The sequence below is a fragment of the Penicillium arizonense genome, assembly GCF_001773325.1.
Source record: "Penicillium arizonense strain CBS 141311 chromosome Unknown PENARI_contig333, whole genome shotgun sequence".
Lineage (NCBI taxonomy): Eukaryota > Fungi > Ascomycota > Eurotiomycetes > Eurotiales > Aspergillaceae > Penicillium > Penicillium arizonense.
In genome coordinates, this window is record NW_019173610.1 from 1 (window position 1) to 840 (window position 840).

Below are 840 nucleotides of genomic sequence, written 5' to 3' on the forward strand. Positions count from 1 at the left end.
GAGGGGAAGACGCGATGGCGCGTCCGCCCCTTGGTCTTGTCTAACTCAGCGGTAATAGGTAACTTGCCACAAGAGTTTTCGGGCAATGGGCAGCTCCTACAACGGCATAGAGATGTCAGTAGTGTTCGTGTCTGGGGCACAGACTTGGCACAAATCATCGGACCCGGCGCAGCAAGAGCCACGATATTCCACTCACCTTACCATAAAGAACAAAGGTCTCGAGCTTATGCGTCCTGTTCTTGGCCCGCGGCCTTGGCTTGTAGTATTTCACATAGGACGTGCTGCATGGTTTGAAGTGACAGGGCCAGAAAGGTGTGTAAGCCATGACCCTGCGCGGAGCACTGACGGAGTGCTGGTTCGGACTCACTCTGGTGCGCTGTCAACGGTTTCCTGTCCATCGTTAGCTTGTCGATCGGCGGGGCAATGCATGACACATGTTCTGAAAGAAGACACGGAAAGGGCTCCGCGGCTTTGCGCGTGCATTGGACGGACTGCCCCGACCTGGATGTTTTGCATCATCTTTGAAGTCAATTGAATTTTAGACAGTACTGTATCGTGCTGAGACTTACATAACTTTTAACCCGCTGTTTTGCCTCAGGGATATTCAGGGACGGGACAGTAGTCAGTTGCTATGGTAGACAGATGTTCGCATAGATACTTTGACCAGCTAACCCCAATCTGCTTCTTGATCGGCTGGCATGGGTGACATAGTGGACCTGGTGGGAATCACTCTCTCGTAAGCACTTTCTAGCTTGTCGGCCCAGGATGTATCGATAGATGTCAGTATAGTGGAAATTCCAGTAGGTCAAAGGGAAGAACTTATCAGGTGCCTCAAAACGC

At 51.4% G+C, this 840-nt stretch overlaps 1 protein-coding gene across 1 annotated transcript; it reads right to left on the bottom strand.

Annotated features, from left to right (window-relative positions):
* Window positions 1–11: 11 nt before the first annotated feature.
* PENARI_c333G11526 (uncharacterized protein) lies at window positions 12–204 on the bottom strand (the record flags this gene model as incomplete). The annotated part of the gene is made up of 2 exons (XM_022638295.1): window positions 12–96; window positions 197–204. Coding segments are annotated over 2 exons (93 nt in total), but the record flags the coding sequence as incomplete, so codon positions are not given.
* Window positions 205–840: the final 636 nt, after the last annotated feature.